The sequence below is a fragment of the Nicotiana sylvestris genome, chromosome 10 (genome assembly GCF_000393655.2).
Source record: "Nicotiana sylvestris chromosome 10, ASM39365v2, whole genome shotgun sequence".
Lineage (NCBI taxonomy): Eukaryota > Viridiplantae > Streptophyta > Magnoliopsida > Solanales > Solanaceae > Nicotiana > Nicotiana sylvestris.
Window position 1 is genome coordinate 37,533,652 of NC_091066.1, and position 26,607 is coordinate 37,560,258.

The 26,607-nt window shown below is 39.7% G+C and overlaps 2 protein-coding genes across 5 annotated transcripts; both read right to left on the reverse strand.

Moving 5' to 3' along the window:
* Positions 1-686: 686 nt before the first annotated feature.
* Positions 687-5,247, reverse strand: LOC104242988 (cation/H(+) antiporter 18-like). 4 transcript variants are annotated; one of them, XM_070160688.1, is made up of 4 exons: positions 4,988-5,247; positions 3,806-4,018; positions 2,182-3,183; positions 687-2,095 (listed from the first exon to the last, which is right to left on the reverse strand). In XM_070160688.1, the coding sequence occupies exons 2-4, from the start codon at positions 3,998-4,000 to the stop codon at positions 920-922; spliced, it is 2,373 nt and encodes a 790-aa protein (XP_070016789.1). In that variant the 5' UTR covers positions 4,001-4,018; positions 4,988-5,247; the 3' UTR covers positions 687-919. The 4 variants fall into 4 exon arrangements, with proteins under 4 accessions (XP_070016789.1, XP_009796405.1, XP_009796404.1 ...); XM_009798103.2 differs by having other exon boundaries at positions 3,806-4,031; XM_009798102.2 differs by having other exon boundaries at positions 3,806-4,031; positions 4,978-5,247.
* An 18,938-nt stretch (positions 5,248-24,185) lies between these two features.
* Positions 24,186-25,664, reverse strand: LOC104234733 (uncharacterized). The gene is made up of 3 exons (XM_009788349.2): positions 25,652-25,664; positions 24,914-25,443; positions 24,186-24,629 (listed from the first exon to the last, which is right to left on the reverse strand). The coding sequence occupies exons 1-3, from the start codon at positions 25,662-25,664 to the stop codon at positions 24,186-24,188; spliced, it is 987 nt and encodes a 328-aa protein (XP_009786651.2).
* Between the last annotated feature and the right edge of the window lie 943 nt (positions 25,665-26,607).

Sequence of the window (26,607 nt, forward strand, 5' to 3'; positions counted from 1 at the left end):
GCACTTTTTTTTCCTTCCAAAAGCTTGGCCAAACACCTCAATTTTTGGCCCAAAAAAAAGCATTTTTGGCCAAAAAGAAGCTTGGCCAAACAAGCTATAAGGATCAATCTTATCTAATCTTTTGACTGATTGTTGTCCAAGCAAACAGAGTACAATGGAAGAATAATTGGTGGAAGCATCTTCTTTGTTGGTAAGTTATACTAGAAGAATATGAATATTCACTTCTAACTAAGAAAATGTAACAAGATAAATCCTTTGTCCTTGTACAGGTACCAACACCTTATTCATTTTAATTGTTGCCCGAGTGTAATGCGAATAGAGTTCCACGATATACTGTTTCACTTTCTGTTTGAGTAATGTTATGTCCTGTCTTGATGTTCGTAACTTACAAAAGAAGAGGATAAGTTGTTAATATGAAGGCTTCACTAAGATTTAAGAAGGCTGGCTGCAAAAGTATTCTTCTGCAGAACTGATCAGATATTAGAACTTCCCACCACAGACGTACAAAAGGAAAGGATAGATCACCTGACAGTTATGTCCTAAACTAAATAGCTTAAAGTCTGATTCATACAAGTGGAACATAGCTGACCCTATTGGATATAATAACAACTACGCCCTCATCCCAAACAAGTAATCTCACATTTAAGTATTGACCATATTGGATGAAAATACAAAAAAAGGCTCCATTTATGATAAACAAAAAACAACTAGAAAATTTCCTAGTCTTCATACTTTAAATTCTTGTAATTTAAAAATGATAATTACAGCTTGGAGAGATGAATAGGGCAAAATGTCAAGAATGAAAAACAGTAATTAAAATTCAAAGATCTGGTAGTTGTAGAACCAGATTTACCAAGGGAGGATCTATCTTCGAGAGAAAATAATGAATCAAGGGCCCCTAATTCTCTGGCAATGAATCTTAAACCATCTGCTGTGAACTAATTGAATATGACTGATCATAATACTGTTGCACCACCAGGACTGATGCTGTTGTGGAGAATTCTGGTGAAGTCAAAAAACTCCCAATTGGCCCGAGTTCAGGGCAATCAATCCGTTGGCTCAATGCAAGAGCTACTGCAGCATTAGGCATTCGACCGACCACAAACAAACTGCATCGACTGTAATCACGTATGATAGTAATCGTTTCTGACACATTTCTAACATTCTTCTCTTCATATTTAATGGAACTGTCTTCTGATATACTCGTTCTGAAATCAGCAAGAATCTTCTCATCAGCAGAGACTAATGCTGCAGCCAGGGTGCCTTCTGTATCTATTCTTACTATCTCTTCTGAGGAATCCAACTCCAATAAGAAGCGAATGACTGTTAACTCGACTCCTGGGTGCTCAGCCATACGAGCCCCATAAGCAAGTGCTTCCCGATCATCACCGCCCCCAAAAAAGAGAACAGTAATTGAAAAGGAAACATTACTTGCAGATATCTGTGCACTACCACCGAGTCCACGGTCAACAAATATCCCCACTGAACACGAAGCATGTTCAAGAACCCTTTTGTTAACCAAGTGAAAATCAGGTCGAGTAGACTCAAATGAGCCGTCAAGCCTCAGATTCTTGTGATATGGTAAAATTATGATTGCTATATCTTTCCTCTCAGCGGTAATGCAAATATCATCATGCATATCAGTGAATGATGAGATTGATGTCATTGGCTGCACAGAGACCTGACTTAATTGTTGGAAAGCCTCGAACGCCACAACAACGTGGTTAGCTGACCGCTGACCCTTATTCCAAAATGGCAATCCATTATGTCGAGCCTTGTGTACCATTAGGATAGCCGAAGGTCTCTCCGAGAACTCTATAAGATGCATTGCATATACACTAAGCCTTTCTCCCCTCTCAGTTCCACGTGAGGCCTCAAGGAGATTAATGATCGATGGGATATTCCTGGAACTATGGAAGCAGGCAAGTATTCGGAGTTGAGTATTTGCATTTTTCCTTTCTACTCTTCTATGTTTATAGTCACTTTTTCTTGCCTTTTCTGCTGGCTTGTAAACAGCCAAAACCAAAGGTGTGGTCATAAAGGTTGTGAAGAGAGCCATCAAAATCATAATAGCAAAAATCTGATCATTCAACACCTGCATGAGATATAAGAGTAAAATGACTTAAAGCTGAAACAGATTACATGACTTCACAAAGCAATAAGACACTAGAGGAGCATTACCTTTCGATCTTTGCCAATATTAAGGACAATCAGTTCCACTAGTCCCTTACTGTTCATAAGAAATCCAAGAGCAAGAGCCTCTCTTTTGGGAATCTTCCAGAGAAGGGAAACTATAAAAGTGCCAAGAATCTTCCCCAAGCAAGCTGTAAATATGACCAGAACTAGCAAACCCCATGATTGTATACCTTGGATTGTAGCGACATTCGTTTTTAGACCACTTGACACAAAGTATAATGGGAGGAAAAGACCAGATACAAGGTCCTCAACTTTTTCAACCAGTACACCTGCAAATGGCCCCTCTTTTGGAACAAGAACTCCAATGACGAAAGCCCCAAACATTGCATGAATCCCAATAATATCAGTGACAAATCCAGCTGCGAGTACAGCAGCTAAAGTGCCACATATATACATCTCATCCACAGGTTCACCTTCGTGGCAACGCTGCGACATCCGCTTAAAAATTGGTGGCACGATAAGACTGGCACCGATGACGAAACCGCATCCACTGAGGAAAACCCAAAGTGACACAGTGGGGGATAGATTATCACCAGATAAGGCGATGGCAAGAGAAAGTAAGATCCAGGCTGCCACATCATTAACTGCTGCCGCAGACATGGCCATTCTTCCAACATTAGTAGTTAAAAGTTTCAGCTCAGCCAATATTCGTGCCAGAACAGGAAATGCAGTTATAGAAAGTGCTACACCCATGAATACAAGAAATGAAGTAGCATTTACCCCTTTAGCTATTGTTTCTCGAAGAATGAATGAAGAGCCAATTCCCAAAGCAAAAGGAAAACTAATTCCTGCAACAGCAATGCCAAGGACTTTTTTCCCACTCTGATGCAATGACTTTAAATCTAGTTCTAGGCCAACTAGGAACAAAAAGAACAAGAGACCAATGTTTGCCAGTGTGTCTAGGACAGTGATGCTCTTCGGCGGAAATACTGCATTCAAATAGGCTTTGTTACGACCAAGAGCTGATGGTCCCAGCAGTATTCCTCCCTGTATATCAGGAAGAGAACGTTAGTTACTTCAACAGAATGAACTTCAGCTGCAGCAGCTTAGGACCATTCACAAATCTTTGTCTACAAGACTACAACATCCATGACTTTGTAGAATTTGTGTAATTTAATAGAAAAAGTGAAATTGTTCTTTCCTCTTCCAGGAAACGCGCCATGAAAAAGAATGAAAGGAAGACTAAAGGATGACATCGCAGAAGTTAGTCAGTGAATTCTAATACGTTGGAACTAGGGGAAGGGAAATTCTTTGAAAAGAATCGGGCTTGTTGATTGACTTATAAATGATATTTCAACCAAGTAAGCTTTTCCTTGTTAGTTATGGGTTACTGATAGCATCATTTAGAGTCCAAACCACTAGCAAAGAAAAGCAAGGGAGGAGGAGGAAGAAGTTGAACACATAATTTACTTCAGTTCGGATACAGAAACTTGAAAAGAACAAAATAGTTATGAAGGACACATAATTTACTTCAGCTAGGAGAGAATAAAATGGAAAAGAATAAACCAGTAATGAAATGAACACAATCAGACATTATACTAGGAATTCAGATACCCAATTACAGACAATGAACCAATTTTTTTTCGGATGGAGAGGAAAAACAACTTACAATAATCTCAGCAATTACACGTGGTTGTCGTAGAGGCCGCAGCAAAAAGGCAAGACCTCTTGTGACGACAAGAACTAAACATATCTGTAAAATGGCCAGCGGAAGTGCAAAATCAAGGGGATTATCGCCTTGAAAAATGCCATTAGACGTGGCCTTCATCGGGGATGGACAGAGATGTTCCATACTGGATGCCATTCTAGCAAGAAGCTAGTCCTGCAAAACAATACTGTAAAACAGGTGGGCAATTACACTTGCAATTCCAACTCAAAGGAAGCATATCTTAACGAAATGAACTTTAAGGACAGGATAATCTTTAGTAGAATCACGAGACAAAACAAGATTCAGTGTTCCCAAGAGGATGGTTGAGTGGTTAAGCCATTTGAAAAAAAAAAAACAAAAAAAAAACTGGAGAAACCAGGTTCGACTGCTATAACTAGTGTAAGCCTATCTACCCTAACCTTGGCGGAGAGATTTACTTAACACGTGCACTTGTGGGCAGTACTAGGTCGTCAAAAAATGAGTCGGATGTGCACAAATTGGCATGGATACATAAATATACCTATATTTTAGAATTAGAAAAAGGGCTCCACAAATTCAATCACCACTAGTCCCTCCAAATACTGGAGCAAGTAATTCTAGCAAGGATGTCATGGAATACCAATTTACTGACACCAATTAAAAGATGATTATTTTTGCACAAAAATTAATAATGTGGTGTCTTAAACTTTTTGATATGATGTTTTCTCTATCAAACTAACTTTCCAACCTTTACTAATCTATTGACAACCTACTAGTGCCCATAAGGACTCGTGCATAGAAAATGGAAGAAAAAATAATTGTCATAGGGTCCATTCGCTCATACTCCAACAGAAAAAAAAAATTAGCTCCATAGAGTTACCAGTAACAAACTATAAATAATCAAGTAAAGGAATTTCTGAAATCATTTACCATTCTGTTAGCAACATCAATGTCCCAAAGCAAATCGAACAATTTTTTTGTTTACTTAGAAGAGAAGTCCATTTTCTTAGCACGACTAGGGTAATATTATAATTACCTGCTCAGTATTATGCACATGAGGAAATTGGTCGATTCGCAAGTAAATTTTCAGTGATCAATAGGACAAATTCGAATATAGATGCATGTATACAGAAAAGGAGAGTGTTTAATCTTACTTGTCCAGACCTGTGAAATGGGTCGGGTAGAAAGATCACCCGATGTGAAACTCCGTTTTAATTGGTTGCTTCCACGAATCAACACCAAAAACTGCAACTGCGTCAGAGATAGAAGATGCGAGTGTTTTGTTTAGAACGGAGATGGGAACGAAGATATGTACTACTTAATAACTAGGGAGGGTCGCTGATGTGTAGCTTCAGCCCCCTAAAAGGTGACGTAACTCCGACACTCAACCTATGCAAGTGCTAAACAATACTCCCCCTCTCCCAATTTATACTCTCGTCTCCAATTATTTGTTTTATCTATCTATATGTATATATTAAAAGAAAGCACGAATAGGTTATTGAACATTTCCTTATTTGAAGTACCATGCAGCAAGTTGAAATTAAATAGATTTTCTAACATTATATAATCCTTTACTTATACCAATACAATATTATTCTGATAAAAGTTTCCCCTGTTGGAAAGATCACTGGATCAATCCGAAACAACTCTTTGCTTCAACAGCAAAGAAAAGTAGTACAAATTTTCTTCACCGACAGTAAGAATTTTCATCTGTCTTAATCTATCTCTGTCGTGTGTAATTGATCATATAAAGAATACATACGTGTATGTTCAGACTTCAGACCAAAAGGATTGTGTTGCTGCTTCCGGTTGATAATCTCTCCTTGGTGTGAGATTGTGAGTGAGAATTGTTAAGCAGTTAATGCTAAGCTGTTAAATCAAATTGACTCTAAATCAAATTTTTGCTGTAATTGTTTCTATCGCATAGAGTCAATTTGATTTAACAACTTTAGTACTATTATTAATTGTTTTCTACCTTGAGTATCAATTAGATAAAAATCAAACATGAAGATGAATGGACTGTCGCGACATTCTATTTCTATGACTTAGTCAGGCTCTGCACACTAGATGAAGTTAGATGAATTTTTTAAAGTTTATCATTCGGTTAATAGTTAAACTTTGAGCTTTCTATCGAAGCCCCTTAATGAAATAAGTATTATTCATCTTTTTATCCTTAAAAAATAAATTTTATATTGGACAAAATTATTTATCTTTCCTGATATTTAAAATTTTAAAATTTATTAAAATTTTGCTTCTTTAAAATCAATTTTAAAAATTTACCCTATGTAAATTATTTTCTTACTCCAATTACGTAACGTAGCTATAATTCTTTCCATGTTGTTTTACCTAATATTTAGGATTATTAAACTAATTGAAAATTTGTTTATTAAAGACTTCCTAACTTTATCAAATCAAAAATAATAAGATTATTATTATTGTGAAGAAGGATATGATAGCAAGAAAAGTCAAAAAAAAAATCTAAAATTTCAAGGCCACGTGAACAAAGATGTTCGAAAAGTTTTAAGGAAACAAAATAATACCGTGTTTTTTTTTCCTTCTATTTTGTCTAAAATTACTATTTAAAATAAAAATTAAAGGTTGGTTTTTATGGAAAACAAATAAAACGTTCCCATTAGATTTTACATAGGGATCTCTGAAACTCAATTAAACCGACTGAATCACCTTTTCAACCGATTATTAGAGTCTATCTTAATAAAGGAATTTTTACCTTTCTTATGCCACAAAAATTATTACCCTCAATATTTAAGGTTAGAGATAATTACATTTAGTATACTAAATTACTATTTATATACCATAATTTAAAACAGGGATATAATTAATGGGGCATTTATATGAGGCATAATTATAGGACCGTATATTCCCACGTTTCTCTTTCCTTTCAGCTCAACCCCCCTCCCCACGTTTTACCTTTACCCGTAACTCCCCCCCTACGTTTTACCTTTATCCTTCACTCCCCCACGTTTAGCGTCTGTTTTCTTCTTTACAGAACAAAAGCTACCCACGTTCTTCATTATTCTCCATTTAAATTCACCAAATATTGAAGTTATCATTCTACAAAATTCGTTCCCATCTTTAGTCAAGTTGAAGTTAAACCATGAAGAACATCAAATCTCCCCAAAAAAATACCTAAAAAATCTACAGTAGGTGATATCCCCTCTTTCAATTTGGGTGTTTTAACACCAAAATCACCACAAAATCAAGTAAAATCTACACATGCAATGGAACCTACTACTCACAGTTCATCTCCTAGACAAATCCGTGCCGAGATGAGAACAAAGCAAATGCACGATGTAGATGCTGGAGGAAGTGCTACACCAGGCGACAAACAACTCAAAAGAAAGGGGAAGTGCTACGCACGATGTAGATGACGACCTTGATGAAGATGTCCCTAAAATTCCAACAGTTAAAAAACTCAAGTTGTCTCCTGCTTCCTCAAAACAAAAAATAAAGAAACAGTCCAAAAAACTCCCAAAATTGGTTCAGAAAAAAAATTTGGTGAAGGTAAATATTTATTATTTTCCTTTCCAGTTTTTTAGTTTTGTTTTGGATGTAAAAATCTCTGTTTTAAGTGTTTTGGTAAATTGTAGATTAGTTGTCTTAATTTTGTAGATTATTTGTAGTTGTGATTTTCTACAGTTTATAATTGTAGTTATTTTGTAGTCGTTTTGTAGTTATATTGTCGTTAGCTTTTAAATTTTGAAACAGAGCTGTAATTACTTTTTTCTTCCTGCATTTTTGTAGATAATGTTTATATCTGTAGATGTCTTGTAGTTATATGTGTGGGTAGGCTATATTTTTTTGAAGCAGATTTATATGTATTTTTTCTTCCTGATTTGTTTTTAGCTATTTGTGTAGTGATTGTGTAGTTATATGTAGATAATATATAGATTAATGCTTCATTTTTATGCAGTTTACTAATGTGAAATAATTTATCATTTTATGCAGAATGGACATTATTTTGCCCCACATAATGTGGATTATGGGGTGCTTAGATTCCACACTTTGTGTGATCCTAGCATTCCTAGCCAGATAAAAGAGTTATTGTCTCCAAATGCTTTAAAGCTTTTTAAATTTACTTGTTTTGTTTACTTACTGTCTCTCCCCTCCATTTGCATGCAAAACCAAGCTATTCATCTTTTGATGAAGTATGAACTGTCTAAGTCTAATGAATCATTTTTTTCAGTCCACTTGAAGGGGAAAAATTGAATTTTTCATTGAGAGAGTTTGGTTTAATTACCGGTTTAAATTGTGTGAATCAGTTTACAGATTATGGATATACTTCTAGTTATGTTAGCAAGTTAATGAATAGCTATTTTCCTAACAAAAAAAGAGTAGAGAAGTGGTATTTGAAAAATATAGTAACAAATAGATCTTGGGTAAACGATGAGGATGCAGTCAAGTTGTGCATTCTTTATCTTTTGGAATTTTTTGTTTGCCCTTATAACAAAGACCATGTGTCTTTTATAGACCACTTTAGGTTCTATTTGGTAGAGTCTGGTCATTTTGAGTCATACCCATGGGGTATTAAATCGTTCAATCATGTTATGAAATCCGTTAGGCATCGTCTAAATCCCCGTGTACATTCTTATCTCATACGGGGATGCTCATTAGCCTTGCAAGTGTGGCTTTATGAGTGTTGCTCGACCGTCAGCACGGAGCTTACTACGAGGTGTTCTGACTCAATACCTCGCATATTAAGATGGTCAGCTACTAAGGGGCAAATTTGGTTAACTGCTTTTGAAGAGAAGATGATCAAGCCTGAGTGGATTAAGGTATTTTTTTCAGTTTTGTATGTTGCTACATTTACCTTCATAATATCTACAATTAGTCTACATTTTCTGCCTTAGTGGAACTAACTGTTTTTTTCATCATTCAGTTCACAAGCATGACTGAATCTGGAGAAGAGATTGGAGTGATTACTCTGCCAAACAAGATTGAGTATGAAGATGAACAAGGTACACAATCATCAGAGGTTCCAAATGCTGATTCTCCAACATTGGAACCCAAACATACAGATTGTCAAGAGGACAAGGAATCTGTGGCTAAGAAGCTCAGGAAGTTAGAAAAGGGAATTGAGCAGGTAATATTATTAACTACAATATATTTACATATTTGCTACAATTTATCTACATTTCATAAAAATTTATGTAGTATACATTGTAGTTAAATTGTAGTATAATTCTATAGTCACCCCTGTTGGGATTGCACACATTGTAGTTAAATTGTAGTATAACTATAGCAATTTGTAGACAATTTTGAAAATAATACTGCCTCGTACATAATTAAACTAATTTGTAATTTATTTGAATAAAATTACCAACTAACTATATTTTTAACTTTTAGGTTGATGGAAAGTTAGAAGATTTTAGGAAGGCTGTATTTGAGGAACTCCGCGACCTTCGAGTGTTTATAGATGATTCTGTGAAGCGTGTTTTGAATTTGATAAACAGGAGATATGATGTGGATGAGGCAAAGGTAAGAGTTGACATATATTTATATACCAAAACAAATTATGACATATGAAACAATATACTCAAACTAACATAAAATCTTTAGTTTGCTGGTAGTTCAACAAAAAATAATGACCAATAACAAGGAGTGAACAACCATCAATTTCAGTTCAATATTGGTGATGCAAGCACAAGCAACACAGGTATCTACAAAATACCTACAAATATATACATTTAGTATAAAACTTTATAGAGCTGTCACGACCCGGATTTCCCACCTTCGGGAGTCGTGATGGCGCCTACTAATGAGAGCTAAGCAAGCCAATCCTTAACTGCTTACTTCGTTAACAATTACTTCTTTTAACAATGATCGGCGATAGCATGAAAGCAACTGAATTAAATAAATATGCGGAAGACTTAAATTTAAAGAAAACTGAACAATAATGCGAGAATCAACATATGCTTCTACCCAAGAACTGGTATCACATTACTCACGAACTTCTAAGAGTGCTAAATACAATCGTTTGAAAGAAAATATAAATTGTTTGTCTCGAATATATGAGATAACAGACGGAGATAAAATATAGAGGAGACGTCGGGCCTGCGAACGCCTGCAAGGCTACCTCAGTGTCTCATTGGACTGAAGGCTGGCTCCTGCGCTACTGCTGCTGTCCAAAACCTGGATCTGTGCAAAAGAGCACAGAGCATAGTATCAGCACAACTGGCCCCATGTGCTGGTAAGTACCTGGTCTAACCCCGGCGAGGTAGTGACGAGGCTAGGACCAGACTCCAGGTAAACCTGTACAGTTATATAATATATGGCGGAAAAATAAACAAGTAATAAGTAGTTAAAGCTGGGGAAGGGGAACATGCTTCGGGGATAGAAGTTAAAAGAAATAACAGGGAATAACAAGGAAGCTAGCACTATAACTTCTATCACAAATGAAGAAAATAAAGGCAACTTTCACTTTCAGTTTCCTCTTGTTGCAGGCGTGCAAACCGATCCCATTTCTCATATCTCGTGGTAGGCGTACCACCCGCTCTCATTTCATTCTATCTCGTGGTAGGCGTACCACCCTCTCCCATTTCATAATATCTTGTGGTAGGCGTACCACCCGCTCCCATTTCATCAATCTTGTGGTAGGCGTACCACCCGCTCCCATTTCATAATATCTTGTGGTAGGCGTACCACCCGCTCCCATTTCATCAATCTTGTGGTAGGCGTACCACCCGCTCCCATTTCATAATATCTTGTGGTAGGCGTACCACCCGCTCCCATTTCATCAATCTTGTGGTAGGCGTACCACCCGCTCCCATTTCATCAATCTTGTGGTAGGCGTACCACCTGCTCCCATTTCATAATATTTTGTGGTAGGCGTACCACCCGCTCCCATTTCATCAATCTTGTAGTAGGCGTACCACCCGCTCCCATTTCATAATATCTTATGGTAGGCGTACTACCCGCTCCCATTTCAGTTCATCACACAATCACAAGAAATCCCGGCAAGGGAACATAAGTAATATAATGACTTCCCGGCAAGGGAACAAGGATATCGAAATAGTCATCCCGGCAAGGGAGAATCAGTTATAACCAATCTCACTTTGCTAGTACTCAGTTCAATTAATGGAAATACTTAATCATAGAGGATCATTAATTAAAGTATACAAGGTATCATCCAAAAACACAACAACTTTCAAGTTAAGACCCACGGTTATGCTTGACACCAACGTATAGATACTCGTCACCATGCCTATACGTCGTACTCAACAAGAAGCAAGTAGCAAATATGACTCAACTCCTAATCCCTCAAGCTAGGGTTAAACCAAACACTTACTTCGATGCCTTGAACACCACTCAAGTCTCAATTATAGCTTTACCTCTTGATTCCACCACCAATCCACTCGAATCTAGTCATAAGTTACTTAATAACATTAATAAATGCTAAATGAATCAACTTCAATGCATGAAAATGAGTTTTCCAAAGTTTTACCCAAAAGTCAAAATTCAACCCCAGGCCCACGTGGTCGCAACTCGAGGTTCGGACCAAAATCCGATTACCCATTCACCCACAAATTCAAATATATGGTTTGTTTTGAAATCGGACCTCAAATTGAGGTCCAAATCCCTAATTTTAGAAAAACCTAGGTTCTACCCACATCACCCAATTTCCCCATGAAAATCTTTGATTTGAAGTTGAAATCATGTTAAAAGATGTTAAGAAGTGAAGAAAATAAGTTAGAAATCACTTACCAATCGTTTCGGAGAAGAAAAGTTGTTTGGAAAATCGCCTCTTATGTTTTGGGGTTTTGAAAAGTGTAAAATAACTGAAATTCATGTGTATTTATACCCCTCTAAAGTTTCTATCGCGGACCGCGCAAGAAGGACCGCGGCCGCGCAGGCTCCCTGAAGACCTGCAGATCATTGCCCCGTGCGGACAGCGGCCACACAACACCCACCGCGGACCGCTCAAGGCTACCGCAGCTGCGCTGGCCCCTCCGCGGCTGCACGTGATTGCTCGCGGACCGTGCAAGAGGGTTCAGAGACCTGTCAAAATTCCTGAACCTGCAACATTTGATCTTCTAAAGCCTAAGGCATCTCGAAACCAACTAGAAACTCATCCGAGCCCTCGAAACTCTAAACCAAGCATGCACACTACCTCAAAAACACCCTACGAACATATTCGTGTAATCACATCACCAATATAACATCATGAACATCGAATTGAGCCTCAAGATCAATGAAATTTCTCAGATTTCCTTTTAAACATCAATTTTCCCAATTTGGGTCCGGATCACATCAAACGACGTCCGTTTTTGACCAAACTTTACAGGAGTGATTCAAAACATATATAAGACTCGTACCGGGCACCGGAACCAAAATACGGGCTCAATACCATTGCTTTCTAATCAGATTTCATTTCCATTTTCTTTAAATATTTTCAGAGAACAATTTCACTTAAAAATTCATAACTCGGGCTGGGGACCTCGGAATTCGATTCCGGGCATATGCCCGAGTCCCATATTTTCCTACGGACCCTCGGGATCGTCAAATCATGGGTCCAGTTTCGTTTACCTAAAATGTTGACCAAAGTCAAATTTATTCATTTCGAGGTCAAAACTTAGCAATTTTCACAAGATTTCACATTTAAGCTTTCCGGCTACGCGCCCGGATTGCGCACACAAATCGATGCGACTCTAAATGAGGTTTTCAGGGCCTCAAAGATAGAGATTTCAATTAGAAATAGGTGATGACCCTTTTGGGTTGTCACATTCTCCACCTCTAGCACAATCGTTCGTCCTCGAACGGATAGAAGAAGGAAGTAGTTGAGTCGAGGAAAAGATGAAGATACCGGTCCCGCATATCAGACTCGGACTCCCAGGTCGATGCCTCAGGGGACTGACCTCTCTACTGAACATGAACTGAAGGAAAAATCTTCGACCTCAGCTGGCGAACCTGTCGGTCTAGAATAGCCACCGGCTCCTCCTCATATGACAAATCCTTATCCAACTGGACAATGCTGAAATCTAACACGTGGGATGGATCGCCGTGATATTTCCGAAGCATGGACACATGAAACACTAGATGCACGACTGATAAGCTAGGTGGCAATGCAAGTCTATAAGCCACCTCTCCCACTCGATCAAGGATCTCAAATGGACCAATGAACCTAGGGCTAAGATTGCCCTTCTTCCCAAATCTCATCACGCCCTTCATAGGCGACACTCGGAGCAACACCCGCTCACCAACCATAAAAGCCACGTCTCGAACCTTACGATTTGCATAGCTCTTTTCCCTGGACTGAGCTGTATGAAGCCTATCCTGAATAATCCTGACCTTGTCCAAGGCCTCCTGAACCAAATCTGTACCCAACAACCGAGCCTCTCCAGGCTCAAACCATCCAACCAGAGATCGACACCGCCTACCATATAAAGCCTCATAAGGAGCCATCTGGATATTCGACTGGTAGCTGTTATTGTAGGCAAACTCTGCTAAAGGCAAGAACTGATCCCACGAACCTCCAAAGTCAATAACACAAGCTCGGAGCATATCCTCCAATATCTGAATAGTCCGCTCGGACTGTCCATCCGTCTGAGGATGAAATGCTGTACTCAACTCAACCTGGGTGCCTAACCCTCGCCGAACTGCTCTCTAGAAACGCGAGGTGAACTGTGTACCTCAGTCCGAAAGGATATATACCGGCACACCATGAAGACGAACAATCTCTCGGATATAGATCCCAGCTAACCTCTCTGATGAATAGGAGACTGCCACAGGAATGAAATGCGCTAACTTGGTCAGCCTATCAACAATGACCCAAACTGCATCGAACTTCTTCTGAGTCAACGGAAGTCCAGTAACAAAGTCCATAGTGATTCTCTCCCACTTCCACTCGAGAAGCTCAATCCTCTGAAATAAACCACCAGGCCTCTGATGCTCATACTTAACCTGCTGAAAATTCAAACACCGAGCCACATAGGCAACGATATCCTTCTTCATTCTACGACACCAATAATACTGCCGCAAATCCTGATACATCTTCGCGGCGCCCGGATGGATAGAGTACCGGGAACTATGGGCCTCCTCTAAAATCAACTCTCGAAGCCCATCCACATTAGGCACACAAACTCGACCCTGCAATCTCAGAACTCCATCATCACCTAAGGTAACCTGCTTGGCACCCCCCCACTGCACCGTGTCTCTAAAGACACACAAATGGGGATCATCAAACTGCCGATCACGGATACACTCCAATAACGAAGAACGAGCAACTGTGCAAGCTAATACTCGACTAGGCTCAGAAATATCCAACCTCACAAATCGATTGGCCAAAGCCTAAACATCCAAAGCAAGCGGCCTCTCACCAACTGGAATATAAGCAAGACTTCCCATACTGGCTGACTTTCTACTCAAAGCATCGGCCACCACATTGGCCTTTCCCGGGTGATATAGGATAGTGATGTCATAATCTTTCAACAACTCCAACCACCTCCTCTGCCTCAAATTCAACGCCTTTTGCTTGAACAAATACTGAAGACTCTTATGATCCATGAGCACCTCACATGCCACGCCATATAGGTAATGCATCCAAATCTTCAATACGTGAACAATGGCTGCCAACTCCAAATCATGCACTGGATAGTTCTTCTCATGAACCTTCAACTGCCTTGAAGAATAGGCAATGACCTTGACATCCTGCATCAACACTGCACCAAGTCCAATGCGAGATGCATCACAATAAACGGTGTAAAGCCCTGAACCTGTGGGCAAAACTAACACCGGCGCCGAAGTCAGGGCTGTCTTGAGCCACTGAAAGCTCGCCTCACACTTGTCCGACCATCTGAACTGGGCACCCTTCTGGGTCAACCTGGTCATCGGGGCTGCAACAGATGAGAACCCCTCCACGAACCAATGATAGTAGCCTGCCAATCCCAAGAAACTCCGAATCTCTGTAGCTGATGCTTGTCTAGGCCAGTTCTTGACTGCCTCAATCTTCTTTGGATCAACCTGAATACCCTCTGCTGATACAACGTGACCCAGGAATGCCACTGAACTCAACTAGAACTCACATTTCGAGAACTTAGCATATAACTGACTATCCTTCATAGTCTGAAGAACCAGTCTGAGGTGTTGCTCGTGCTCCTCCTGGCTGCGGGAATATATCAGGATATCATCAATAAAGACTATCACGAACAAGTCCAAATAAGGCCTGAACACTCGGTTCATCAACTCCATAAATGCTGCTGGGGCATTGGTCAACCCGAATGACATAACCAAGAACTCATAATGCCCGCACCGAGTGCGGAAAGCTATTTTAGGGACATCAGATGCCCTAATTCTCAACTGGTGGTAGCCAGATCTCAAGTAAATCTTTGAAAATACCTTGGAACCCTGAAGCTGATCGAACAAATCATCAATCCTCGGCAGTGGATACTTATTCTTAATTGTAACCTTGTTCAATTGCCGATAATCAATGCACATTCTCATCGAACCATCCTTTTTCTTTACAAACAAAACCGGCACACCCCAAGGCAAAATGCTGGGTCTAATGAAACCCTTCTCAAGCAAATTCTGCAACTATTCCTTTAACTCTTTCAACTCCGTCGGGGCCATAGGATATGGCAGAATAGAAATGGGCTGAGTGCCCGGAGCTAGATCAATGCAGAAATCAATGTCCCGGTCGAGTGGCATCCCCGGCAGGTCTGAAGGGAAAACCTCAGGAAACTCACGAACCACGGGCACAGAATCAATATAGGGAACCTCAGCACTAGAGTCACGAACATAAGCCAAATATGCCAAACACCCCTTCTCGACCATACGCCGAGCCTTCACATACGAAATAGCACTTCGGGTAGAATGACCAGGAGTCCCTCTCTACTCTAAACGAGGAAAACTCGGTAAGGCTAAGGTCACGGTCTTGGCATGGCAATCCAAGATAGCATGGTACGGGGATAACCAATCCATTCCCAATATAACATCGAAGTCGACCATGTCTAAAAGCAACAAATCAACACGGGTCTCAAGACCCCCAAACACTACAATACAAGAACGATGAACTCGGTCGACCATAATAGAATCACCCACCGGTGGAGACACATAAATAGGAATACTCAATGAATCACTAGGCATGACCAGGTACGGGGCAAAATAAGATGACACGTACAAATACGTAGACCCTGGATCAAATAGCACTGAAGCATCTCTATCACAAACCAGTATAGTACCTGTAATGACTGCATCTGAAGACTCAGCCTCGGGCCTGACTGGAAGTGCATAACATTGGGGCTGGGCCCCACCATCCTGAACTGCCTCTCTGGGACGACCTGCTGCTGGTTGGCCTCCACCCCTGGCGGCTTGAGCTCCACCTCTAGGACCTCTACCTCCACCTCTAACACCTATGCCCCCGCCTCTAGCTAGCTAGGTAGGCTGTGGGACATCTGGTGCCTGTACCATAGCACGAGAACCCTAATGCGGAGAACTGCTCGAAGCTCGAGGGCAATACCTAGCAATGTGCCTCGTGTCGCCACAAGTAAAACAAGCTCTCGATTGCTGGGGCTGACGACTCTGGAAACTCTGAAGCGGCGGTGCACTGATAGGTGCTGATGGTGTACTGTAAGGCTGCTGATCAGAATAGTGCGTCTGAGAACCACGACCACCTGAAGTACCATGGGAGACCTGAAGAGCTGACTGAAAGGGCCTAGAAGGATATCCTCTACCATATGAATCTCTACCTCTAGACGAGGTACCACTGAATCTACCTGAATGATGGGGCCGCTTATCCGACCCATGACCACCTCCCTGTGATAGAACCATCTCAACTCTGCGGGCCACATTGGCCGCCTCCTGAAATGTAATCTCACTCCTGGCCTCATAGGCCATCTGAAGACGAATCGGCTGAATAAGACCATCAATAAACATCTTCACCCTCTCTCTCTCTCTCTCTCTCTCTCTCTCTCTCTCGGTGGGAAGTATGATAAGAGCATGGCGAGCTAGATCGATGAACCTGGTCTCATACTGAGTGACTGTTATGGAACCCTGCTGAAGGCGCTCGAACTACCTCCGATATACTTCTCTCTACATCATGGGGAGAAACTTCTCTAGAAACAACACTGAAAACTGCTCCCATGTCAAAGACGGTGATCCGGCTGGTCTCGCTAAGCAATAATCCCTCCACCAAGTCTTGGCGGATCCAGATAAGAGAAATGCAGCAAAATTGACCCCATTGGTCTCAACAATGCCCATGTTCCTGAGAACCTCGTGGCAGCTGTATAGGAAATCTTGGGGATCCTCAGAAGGAGCTCTGCTGAAAGTAGTAGTGAAGAGCTTGGTGAATCTGTCCAGTCTCCACAAAGTATCGGCGTACATAGCCGCTCCATCGCCGGTTTGAGCCACTATACCCGGCTGAACTGCCACCGCTGGCTGAACCGCTGGAACCTGAATCTGGGGAGCTACCTGCTCCGGAGTGCGTGTAGCAGGAGTCTGAGCCCCTCCTCCAGCCTGAGAAGTGGCTGGTGCTACAGGAAGCAAACTTGCTTGGGTGACACTCTCCATAAGGCCCACCAATCGAACCAGAGTGTCCTGAAGAACTGGGGTAACGATAAACCCCTATGGGACCTGAGCTGGGCCCATCGGAATTGTTGGGGCAAGAACCTCCTCCTCAAAATCAACCTGAGGCTCCGCCACTGGTGCCGCTGCTCGGGGCTGAGCTCTGCCCCTACCTCGGCCTCTAGCACGGCCTAAGCTTCGCCCTTTGCCCCTAGTGGGAGCTGTTGTAGGGGGCTCGAGCTGCTAAGTAGTAGATGAGGAAGTGCGTGTTCTCGCCATCTGCGAAGAATAAAGTAGAAGTTCAATTAGCATTTGAGGAAAAAATCCGCACGACAAGAAAGAACAAAAGTGAAGTTTTCCTAACTCGGTAGCTCTGTGGGATAAATACAGACGTCTCTATACCGATCCCTCAGACTCTACTGAGCTTGTCCGTGAGAGGTAAGACCTATGTAACCTAGAGCTCTGATACCAACTTGTCACGACCCGGATTTCCCACCCTCGGGAGTCGTGATGGCGCCTACTAATGAGAGCTAGGCAAGCCAATCCTTAACTGCTTACTTCGTTAACAATTACTTCTTTTAACAATGATCGGCGATAGCATGAAAGCAACAGAATTAAATAAATATGCGGAAGACTTAAATTTAAAGAAAATTGAACAATAATGCGAGAATCAACATATGCCTCTACCCAAGAACTGGTGTCAAATTACTCACGAATTTCTAAGAGTGCTAAATACAATCGTTTGAAAGAAAATATAAACTGTTTGTCTCGAATATATGAGATAACAGACGGAAATAAAAGATAGAGGAGACGCCAGCCCTGTGAACTCCTGCAAGGCTACCTCAGTGTCTCACTGGATTGAAGGCTGGCTCCCGCGCTACTGCTGCTGTCCAAAACCTGGATCTGTGCAAAAGAGCACAGAGCGTAGTATCAGCACAACCGGCCCCATGTGCTGGTAAGTGTCTAGCCTAACCCCGGCGAGGTAGTGACAAGGCTAGGACCAGACTCCAGGTAAACCTGTACAGTTATATAAAATATGGCGGAAAAGTAAACAAGTAATAAGTAGTTAAAGCTGGGGAAGGGGAACATGCTTCGGGGATAGCAGTTAAAAGAAATAACATGGAATAATAAGGAAGCTAGCACTATAACTTCTATCACAAATGAAGAAAATAAATGCAACTTTCACTTTCAGTTTCCTCTTGTTGCAGGCGTGCAACCTGATCTCATTTCTCATATCTCGTGGTAGGCGTACCACCCGCTCCCATTTCATTCTATCTCATGGTAGGCGTACCACCTGCTCCCATTTCATAATATCTTGTGGTAGGCATACCACTCGCTCCCATTTCATAATATCTTGTGGTAGGCGTACCACCCACTCCCATTTCATCAATCTTGTGGTAGGCATACCACCCGCTCCCATTTCATCAATCTTGTGGTAGGCGTACCACCCGCTCCCATTTCATAATATCTTGTGGTAGGCGTACCACCCGCTCCCATTTCATCAATCTTGTGGTAGGCGTACCACCCGCTCCCATTTCATCAATCTTGTGGTAGGCATACCACCCGCTCCCATTTCACAATATCTTGTGGTAGGCGTACCACCCACTCCCATTTCATCAATCTTGTGGTAGGCGTACCACCCGCTCCCATTTTATCAATTTTGTGGTAGGCGTACCACCCGCTCCCATTTCATAATATCTTGTGGTAGGCGTACCACCAGCTCCCATTTCATCAATCTTGTGGTAGGCATACCACCCGCTCCCATTTCATAATATCTTGTGGTAGGTGTACCACCCGCTCCCATTTCATCAATCTTGTGGTAGGCATACCACCCGCTCCCATTTCATAATATCTTGTGGTAGGCGTACTACCCTCTCCCATTTCATCAATCTTGTGGTAGGTGTACCAACCACTCCTATTTCATAATATCTTGTAGTAGGCATACCACCCGCACCCATTTCAGTTCATCACACAATCACAAGAAATCCCGGCAAGAGAACATAAGTAATATAATGACTTCCCGGCAAGGGAACAAGGATATCGAAATAGTTATCCCGGCAAGGGAGAATCAGCTATAACCAATCTCACTTTGCTAGTACTCAGTTCAATTAATGGAAATACTTAATCATAGAGGTTCATTAATTAAAGTATACAAGGTGTCATCAGAAAACACAACAACTTTCAAGTTAAGACCCACGGTCATACTTGACACCAACGTATAGATACTCGTCACCATGCCTATACGTCATACTCAACAAGAAGCAAGTAGCAAATATGACTCAAATACTAATCCCTCAAGCTAGGGTTAAACCAAACACTTACCTCGTGAACACCACTCAAGTCTCAATTATAGCTTTACCTCTTGATTCCACCACCAATCCGCTCGAATCTAGTCATAAGTTACTTAATAACATTAATAAATGCTAAATGAATCAACCCCAATGCATGAAAATGAGTTTTCCAAAGTTTTACCCAAAAGTTAAAATTCACCCCCGGGCCCACGTGGTCGCAACCCGAGGTTCGAACCAAAACCCGATTACCCATTCCCCCACAAATTCAAATATATGGTTTGTTTTGAAATCGGACCTCAAATTGAGGTCCAAATCCCTAATTTTAGAAAAACCTAGGTTCTACCCACATCACCCAATTTTCCCATGAAATATTTTGATTTGAAGTTGAAATCATGTTAAAAGATGTTAAGAAGTGAAGAAAATAAGTTAAAAATCACTTACCAATCGTTTTGGAGAAGAAAAGTTGTTTGGAAAATCGCCTCTTATGTTTTGGGGTTTTGAAAAGTGTAAAATAACTGAAATTCACGTGTATTTATACCCCTCTGAAGTTCCCACCGCGGACCGCGCAAGAAGGACCACGACCGCGCAGGCTCCCTGAAGACCTACAGATCATTGCCCCGTGCGGACCGCACCAAGCCGATCGCGGCCGCACAGCACCCACCGTGGACCGCTCAAGGCGACTGCGGCCGCGCTGGCCCCTCCGTGGCCGCACGTGATTGCTCGCGGACCACGCAAGAGGGTTCAGAGACCTGTCAAAATTCCTGAACCTGCAACATCTGATCTTCTAAAGCCTAAGGCATCCCGGAACCAACTAGAAACTCACCCGAGCCCTCGAAACTCTAAACCAAGCATGCACACTACCTCAAAAACACCCTACGAACATATTCGTGTGATCACATCACCAATATAACATCATGAACATCTAATTGAGCCTCAAGATCAATGAAATTTCTCAGATTTCCTTTTAAACATCAATTTTCCCAATTTGGGTCCGGATCACATCAAACGATGTCCGTTTTTGACCAAACTTTACAGGAGTGATTAAAAACATATATAAGACTCGTATCGGGTGCTGGAACCAAAATACGGGCCCGATACCATTGCTTTCTAATCAGATTTCATTTCCATTTTCTTTAAACATTTTCAGAGAGCAATTTCACTTAAAAATTCATAACTCGGGCTGGGGACCTCAGAATTCGATTCCGGGCATACGCCCGAGTCCCATATTTTCCTACGGACCCTTCGGGATCGTCAAATCACGGGTCCGGGTCCGTTTACCTAAAATGTTGACCGAAGTCAAATTTATTCATTTCGAGGTCAAAACTTAGCAATTTTCACAAGATTTCACATTTAAGCTTTCCGGCTACGTGTCAGGACTGCGCACACAAATCGAGGCAACTCTAAATGAGGTTTTCAGGGCCTCAGAGACATAGATTTCAATTAGAAACAGGTGATGACCCTTTTGGGTCGTCACAAGAGCATAGTTTTATTATTCACATTTTATCTACAACTTTCTACATATATCTACAACTTTCAAGGCAACATTATCTAGTATTATTTACCTTTTTTTAATTATAAATTTAAGCTGCAGTTTGTCCAGAACATGTTCCAGCACATTTTGACTTACATTCAGAATTTCAAGAAGCAGCTGAGGTAGAACAAGCATGTATAATATCATACTGTCATTCAGAATAAATAATTGTTGTTTATACACTTTTACATTCCTATTAAGTAAGTTATGTTTTATGTAACAGATATTGAAGATATCAATGCACAGTCCCCAATTCACGGAGTGACTGTAGTAGCTCAGATAGAACAAGTCATTGAGAAACATCTAAATGAAGGTGAAGATGCACAACATGTGGATGAAGTTATTTCTGAAGGATCATGCATTGATAAGAAGGGTGTGACATTGGATGACTTTGAGTTGCCAGACAACTTAACACAATTGGTTAAGTATGGCGAGCCCATACCAGATGAAGCAACCCTTATTCATTCGGGGAGAACCAGGCAATCGGGAAATATGCACGATCACCTTTCATACCTCTATATAGTTCTGGAGGCAGCAGCTCTATTGGACCTAAATTTTTCTACCTCAAGCACCCCTTCACTACTCTTATAGGTGAAAATGTAGGTTTTGATGTGTTAGATAAGTTCAACAAGTGGTTATACCACCGTAGTGACAAAGTATCTAGGAAGGTATGAATGCTTAATTTGACGCTTTCATTTCAGTATTTTAAAGTTTAAATATGTAATTCATTCTGTGATTTTTTTGATTGGACATTTATTTGTTGTTACAGGAGGAAGGCCCCCTTTTCCATAAAGGATAACCAAATCAAGCCTTGGTTAGACCTTGGAGTTGAAAAGGTGGATAAGAAGGACTGGTTTTATTCCCTTGCTCACCCCGGACAAGTCCTCAATGACTCGGTAAGTATCAAAGAATAAATTCACAAGATATATTTTGTCTTCTGTTTTGTAGTATAATTGTAGTTATATTGTAGATATGAAATATATGTGACCATGGCTTTTATTATAAATTGTAGATATAATGTAGACATTTCTTATAAATGCTGCTCTTATTATTTATAGTGTAATTGTATTTAAGTTGGACCTTATGTATCATATTTGATGATGAATTTTATGTAAAAATTGTATATTTGGTAATTTGGACAGAATTGGTATATCTGTATTTCATGATTGTTGTTAATTTGTAGAGCAAGTTGAAGACTTATAATATTAACTGTAGTTTTAATGTAGATATTATTGAGACCTTATGGTAGTTGCTGTGTTCCATGTGTTGTTGTGTATAGCTGCTAAAGTGTAGCTATTTGTTAGATTATTTGAATTCTGGCTTTGTAGTTTAAAGTGTAGCTGCTTTGTTGATAATTGTAGTTACACTGTAGCTTATAGTAGATTTTATTTTATTTTAGAGCACATTGATGTTATTATGTATTATCTGAGAAAAAGAGGCAAATATGGCCCCAACAACAACAACACTAGGTTTACAACAACCGATTGCTTGTTCAAGTCAAAGATTGAACAAATCTATGAGAAGTTCATAAGTTCTCCGCCAGAAAAAAAGTATTCGGTTGTTAAACCCTATGATGATGTTGCATAATATATTCTTGGGTATAGACTTCTTGCTAATGTTGCCTGGGATGAAATTGACTATGTCATCGTGCCCCTGAACATTGTAGAGAATTTCCATTGATTGTTGGTCGTTTTCGACATAGCGGATAGGCAACTTTATGTGTATGATTCCATGGTGTCTTCACACCATCATAATGTTGTTGAATCATGTATTGATATGTTTTCAATCATTATCCCTCTGTATTTGTCTTGCACTAGTTTCTACGGGAAGCGTAAAGACATTGACTTCAAGACCACAAAGGCATACATTGAGAAACCAGTTACAGACCCTCTCAACATACAGTGGATGGTTGCGGAGATTCCACAGCAAAAGGAAGAATCACTGTAAAAAAAACTATTCTCTCTTTCTAGATGTTTAATTATTTTTTTTTATAATCATTTGTTAAATAATTAATTTTTTTGTCTTATGCAGGGATTGTGGTGTATTTGTGGCTGCTTTTGCGGAGTATGTTAGCCTTGGAGATTTGTCAATCCCTTCAGAAGACCTTTCGGATATCGACCAACACCGTAGACGCTATGGAGCTCTACTATGACTATGCTACAAAGAAGCAAGAAGATGGGTCAATCAGTGAAAGTGAGGTTACAGGCAGGCTAGCAAGGAGGAAGGGTGCTCCTGATTTGAATGAGAAGACTAAAGTCCGGAGAAAGAAGAAATAGTGTCATGTTTTCCTAGTTTAGTTGATGCCAATTTGTAGTTGAAGGAGAATACACTACTTTACGAACAACATTTTTATTTTTTTATTGCAACATACCTTTTTATTTTGTTATTTTATCTTTCATTATTAGTTGTTCACTTGAATATAAATTGGTTGTTTACAGCACTGTATCTTCATTATATTAAACATGAGTATTTTGATGTTAGAATACAATTTGCCTACAAATAATCTTCTCAATATCTACATTTTGGAAACACTCAATGTAGTTATTGTATATAATTTTGTAGTTGTATATGTTCATAATTTTTATGAAATACCTTCAAGTTCTAGGTAATATCTGTATATAACTGTCAGTTGAAGTTAAATTACACAACAAATAGAAGAAATAAATACTCCAATCATAGAAATATATTATCCACAATTTATCTACAAATCATCTTTAAATTATTACCAAGACTATAATTTAACTACATTTAACCTATATTTTACCTACAATCTGGAAACACTTTACATTAAAGTTACTTTTTTAATATCAGTTGTATTGTAGACAATAAATATTAAAATTTAATTACACTATATCAAAGACAAATTTAGATTCCTGACACAATACATAAAAGAATATTAAACACACATAAACAAATTGTAGTCTACTTCATAATGATCTTTAAAAACTTAAACGATTACCCAAAAAATCTGCTAACTTTAACTCACTAACAGTTAGTTTGAATAACTATTCTAACTACATGATATTCATTTCTTCTTGGGCGCATTCTTGTAAGATCTTTTGTTATGCTCTTCACCTCCATAATTTCCACATGATACCTTGTACTTCTTTGACTTTATTTCATCATATGTTTTATATCTTTCCTTTTGAGGTCTCCCTGGCTGCCTTTTATCTCCCGTCGGTGGATTTACTACCTCATCCAAAATATGTTGTGGCACATTCCATTTGCTTTCATCAGGAAGAGGATTTACTGGTATTTCATACGTATGCAAAAGGCTTTCCCTTGTGTAATACGGAGAGCAATAGTTTTCATGTGTTTCATTCCTGTGCCTTAATGCTGCCAAAGCATGCACACATGGAAGTTCTTCAAGTTGGAAGTGGCCACAACAACATTTCTTGTTTTCTAAACACACAATGTACCGCTTCACACCATCTAACACATTATGTATATGATTTGTTGAAGCCCTCACCTACAATTGCAGAACAAACAGAAAAAATATTATCTCAATCATAAAAATAGATTATCTACAACTTATCTACAACTTATCTACAAATATTCTACACCTTATCTACAACCTACAATTATCTACAATTTGACTACAATTTATCTAGAATCTAGAAACACTGCATATTAAGTAATTTATTTTTTCTGCACCAAATAAACAGATATTACCATAAGCTCTTAAGATAATGTTCTATTGTTCTCTAATTCTTTGTTGAATTTGGACCCAAGAAATGTGAAAGCACCCTTCGCCTTCAATAACTTCTCGTTGGTCCAACGTTCTAGCAGTGTCCGCATATACTCTAAAAGGTCAAATATCGGCAGCTCTCTTGCATTTTTTGTTATAGCGTTCAACGACTCTGCAATATTTGATGCCATTGTCCACGTTCTATTCACTGTTGCATGTACTCTTGACCATCTATGATAGCCAATATCATATAGGTAAGATTTCACACGCGGGTCTACCTCTTCAATCTTCGACATCCTTTCATTAAATTTATCCAGAGTGTATGACCGTGCTGTAGCAAAGTACAATTCATGTAATTGTAGATGACCCTTCTTGAATTTTGACCTTATATTTGTCCAAATATGCCACATGCAAGAGTAATGTGGCATGCCCGGATAGACAATTGATGTTGCCTTCAGCATACTCTCATTCCTATCTGAAACAACAAACATTGAAGGTCTTTCACCATATGCCTGCTTGAATTGCTCAAATAACCATTTCCAAGATGCGTCGTTTTCAGAATCAACCACAGCATATGCCAAGGGCAATATTGTACCTACATTATTAATTCATAAAATATTAATTGGCAGCTTTGAAAATGTATATAAAAATATAAATACATAACAACTACAATATATCTTCATAATATAGACAATTTATCTACATTTTATGTAATAGCTACAAAATAACTACAAAATTACTACAATTTATCTACATTTTATAGAATGCCTACAAAATAACTACAAAAGTTTTACACTTTTTACCTGCTGCATCCATGGTGCTTGCTGTCAGCATAATCCCCTGTAGGTTGACTTTAAGAATGTCCCATCAACCACTACTACTGGCCTACAATGTTGCCAACCACTTATTGATGTATAAAGAGCAACAAATGCGTATAAGAAGCATTCATCTGTTGTCTTCTTCAATTTAACAACCGAAACAGGATAAGTCTCCTCAAGAATATAAAAATATTTGGGTAATTTGCTGTAGGAGTCAGTCGGATTCCCTCTCAAAAACTGTAAAGCCTTTCCTTTTCTCTCCATGCTTGCATGTAGCTTAGGTTCACTTCGTGTTCGGATAACATGTCAGTTTGTATGTCTTTTGGTGTGTAAACAGTCTTAGGATCACAATACTTTGAAATGACCATGCTACTAACTACAGCTGCAGTACGTTTTTGTTGTATGAATGTTTCGTCCATTAAGGAGCATGTGTGTTGTCGGTTGAAACTCTTTATCTTGAACATTGCGGAATCATTAATTGACATTGCCTTGAAGTGCCATTTACAGTTTTCACCAACGCATACAAGCCAGTAGCTACAAAAAAAATACAATATTTAATACAGATTATAAATATAGATGATGTCACACCTTCTTTTTATCTACACCCCGTAAGGAAGTATATAAGGGAGTTTTTTTCCAATTTAAGTGACAATCGAAACGGGATTATTTATTTATCAAATTCAGAGTCGCCACTTGGGATAATTTTATGGTGTCCCAAGTCACCGGTTCAAATCCCAAATCGAGGAAAAAAGATCGACTCTGTTTTACAGTCCGCGAACACAGAAATTCGGGTAAATAATTCTATTAACCCGGGAGAAGGTGTTAGGCATTCCCGAGTTCCGTGGTTCTAGCGCGGTCGCTAAACTGTTATAATTGGCCTATTATCTGATTTTAATACATGTTTTAATCTATGGTTCAATTTTAAACTTTATAGTCGCTTT

Bases quoted from the DNA above. Each gene is read 5' to 3' on its own strand.
- LOC104242988 (XM_070160688.1), bottom strand. From the start codon at position 4,000: ATGGCATCCAGTATGGAACATCTCTGTCCATCCCCGATGAAGGCCACG. The intron at 3,184-3,805 runs GTAAGTTGTTTT...CCTGATATACAG, and splicing joins GTGTAATTGCTGAGATTATT to GGAGGAATACTGCTGGGACC. The intron at 2,096-2,181 runs GTAATGCTCCTC...TATCTCATGCAG, and splicing joins ATATTGGCAAAGATCGAAAG to GTGTTGAATGATCAGATTTT.
- LOC104234733 (XM_009788349.2), bottom strand. The intron at 24,630-24,913 runs GCGAAGGGTGCT...CTGCAATTGTAG, and splicing joins CCAACGAGAAGTTATTGAAG to GTGAGGGCTTCAACAAATCA.